General features: G+C 37.3%; 1 protein-coding gene across 1 annotated transcript; it reads right to left on the reverse strand.

The window, feature by feature from the left end:
* Positions 1–1,806, reverse strand: LOC104799762 (cytochrome b-c1 complex subunit 9-like). Its single transcript, XM_010522405.1, has 3 exons — positions 1,571–1,806; positions 1,113–1,160; positions 1–226 (listed from the first exon to the last, which is right to left on the reverse strand). Exons 1-3 carry the CDS (start codon positions 1,688–1,690, stop codon positions 176–178), a joined length of 219 nt encoding a protein of 72 aa, XP_010520707.1. The 5' UTR covers positions 1,691–1,806; the 3' UTR covers positions 1–175.
* Positions 1,807–2,265: the final 459 nt, after the last annotated feature.

The following is a 2,265-nucleotide window of genomic DNA, read 5'->3' on the forward strand; positions in this document are numbered from 1 at the left end:
TCATGGAGCTCACTATAAGTTGGTTTGAAATGATGTAACACACAGATGATATTGGAACAAAGCCAAAAATTCATTCAATCAAGAACCAAGCTTTTAGGATCATCCCAACAAATTATTGCAAAGAAAGAAAAATGTGCAGAGATCTCAATTCTTGGTCGGCTGAAGTAAAGATCTCTCATTCCTCCGTCGGCCTCTGCCCCAACACAGGGATGTCTTCATACCGTTTCTGCGTAATATAACAAGCATTGTCATACCGTGATACAAGTGTGTATATATAAGGCATTTCAAGTTTGCAGATAAATCATTTGGGCCGAAAATCCTAAGAACATATCAAGAAACAGTTTTTCATACTACACTTTTGAACATCATTCTGCATCATGATAACATATCTACAAAAGAGAATACCCATGGTGTTAACTATATGCATAGAGCCTCGACTGAACTAAAAATGAGAATACGTATTACGAGCTGCCGGCTCGGAGCCAGTAAACAATTTTACCAGCTATGATTCGTTCCCAGAACAGATATCTCCTACCTAAATACTAAAGTATATAAGCTGAGAGATTCAAGAACCTCCTCGGTAAGTATAAGGCCATGAAAAAGAGATACAACAAAGTCGTGAGGAAACCGAGACTATTCTCTAATCAAGAACGGTGAAAAAGACTGATGAAAAACAAGGGCATCGACGCTTTAGTTCCTCAGACTAAAATCTTAACTATAAATAGTGGAAACGATAGTAGCTTCTTACAAATAAGGGAAGGCATTCTTGAATTTAGAACAGTTCAAGATCAAGATACAATAAGCAGATGGTTTCATAACCAGAAATCCAGAACATTTCAGAATTCGGATGGCATAAATGGACATGATACAGCATACAGGAAATACCTCAAACTACAAATCTTAACTATAAATCGTGGCCGTAGCAGCGGAATATAGTGGAAAGCATCTTAGCTTCTAACAAAAAAGAGACATTCTTGAATTTAGAATCAAGATCAAGATATGACAACATTGATACGCAGATGGTTTCATAACCAGAAATTTAGAACATGATACGGGATTGAGGTACAGGAAATACAACAGAGAGGTAAAATCAAAACGAAAAATTATCATACCCCAACATTGTTCGATTCCCAGAGCTTACGAACACCGTAATCCACAGCCTGCATCCAAAATACTCACATTACCAGTGAAAACAGATCCTTCATAATCGCAGATTCACAGGAAAGATCATGATAGAGAACAATTCTATGCATCTACGTAGCATCCATTAACTATCATCAACACCAATATTGTTATCTCTTAGTTAACAAAAAAATATTGTTATCTCTTGAAGAGCCCAGAAGAATCCAACCCTTCAAGCATTTTCTGATGAAACAAATTGCCAATAAATTCGTACTTGAGAGCTCCGTAAAGGAAATAAGTTATTCGATTCAACGATCCACATCTCTTCACCATATGTTCGTTGCTATGCTAAACAAATTCCCGTTCCCTCAACCATACAGAAACCAGATTCGAGAACACAGAATGGGGAAATCGAAATCAGGAAACGAAAACAAGCCTTGAATCTCACCCGTTCGCCGAAGAAAGCGCCGGCGATGATGAATGTGACGTAGACGGAGTTACGGCGCATGATGAATCTGTAAAGCCCTTCGAAGGGGCCTCTCTGGTTCCTCCGAGCTGCATGTTCCATGGCTAATCCTTCAGGTGGTATCTGATCTCTGAACAGCTATTAGGGTTGCAGAGATCTCCGTATAGCGAGAAAGCAAAACCACGATTACAATCTAATGACGAACACAGACTCGAGAAAGAGAGAAGAAAAGTGTCGTATTTGTCGGCCCAATAACCCATTGGTAAACATCTCAGCGTTTTAATATTATGAGGGCGCACACCGTGGTGTCTGCCCATGCATTTTTTTTTTCCGTGGTACAATGATATTTTTTTTTGGTAAAGGTTAACCAACATAACATTAGAAATCGGGGTCAATGATATATCTATATTGTTTTATAATTTAGAAGTCGATTTGATTTTTGGTCTAACTATATCTTTCAAAAAATCGGAAAAATCTATGTAATTGTCTCTCCCCAAATAGAGACTCGAACTTGGGTTGGAAAAAAAATTTGTTCTCATTTTTTACCAGTTGAATTATCCGATCAAATCATAGTTTAACTCAAATATTTTAAATAATATAAAGTATAATCAATGCAAATGATAATATAAGGTAACATAAGTTTAGTAAAAGTTGTTGCAGATGAAGGATCTAGCGAG

The sequence above is a fragment of the Tarenaya hassleriana genome, unplaced genomic scaffold (assembly GCF_000463585.1).
Source record: "Tarenaya hassleriana unplaced genomic scaffold, ASM46358v1 Cleome60, whole genome shotgun sequence".
In the NCBI taxonomy this organism is placed as follows: Eukaryota; Viridiplantae; Streptophyta; class Magnoliopsida; order Brassicales; family Cleomaceae; genus Tarenaya; species Tarenaya hassleriana.

What these genes read in the sequence shown, in the direction of transcription:
- LOC104799762 (XM_010522405.1), bottom strand. Translation starts at nt 1,690, where the DNA reads ATGGAACATGCAGCTCGGAGGAACCAGAGAGGCCCCTTCGAAGGGCTT. An exon ending in GCGCTTTCTTCGGCGAACGG is followed by an intron (nt 1,161 to 1,570) that starts GTGAGATTCAAG and finishes TTTTGGATGCAG; the next exon opens with GCTGTGGATTACGGTGTTCG. An exon ending in GGGAATCGAACAATGTTGGG is followed by an intron (nt 227 to 1,112) that starts GTATGATAATTT and finishes TATATTACGCAG; the next exon opens with AAACGGTATGAAGACATCCC.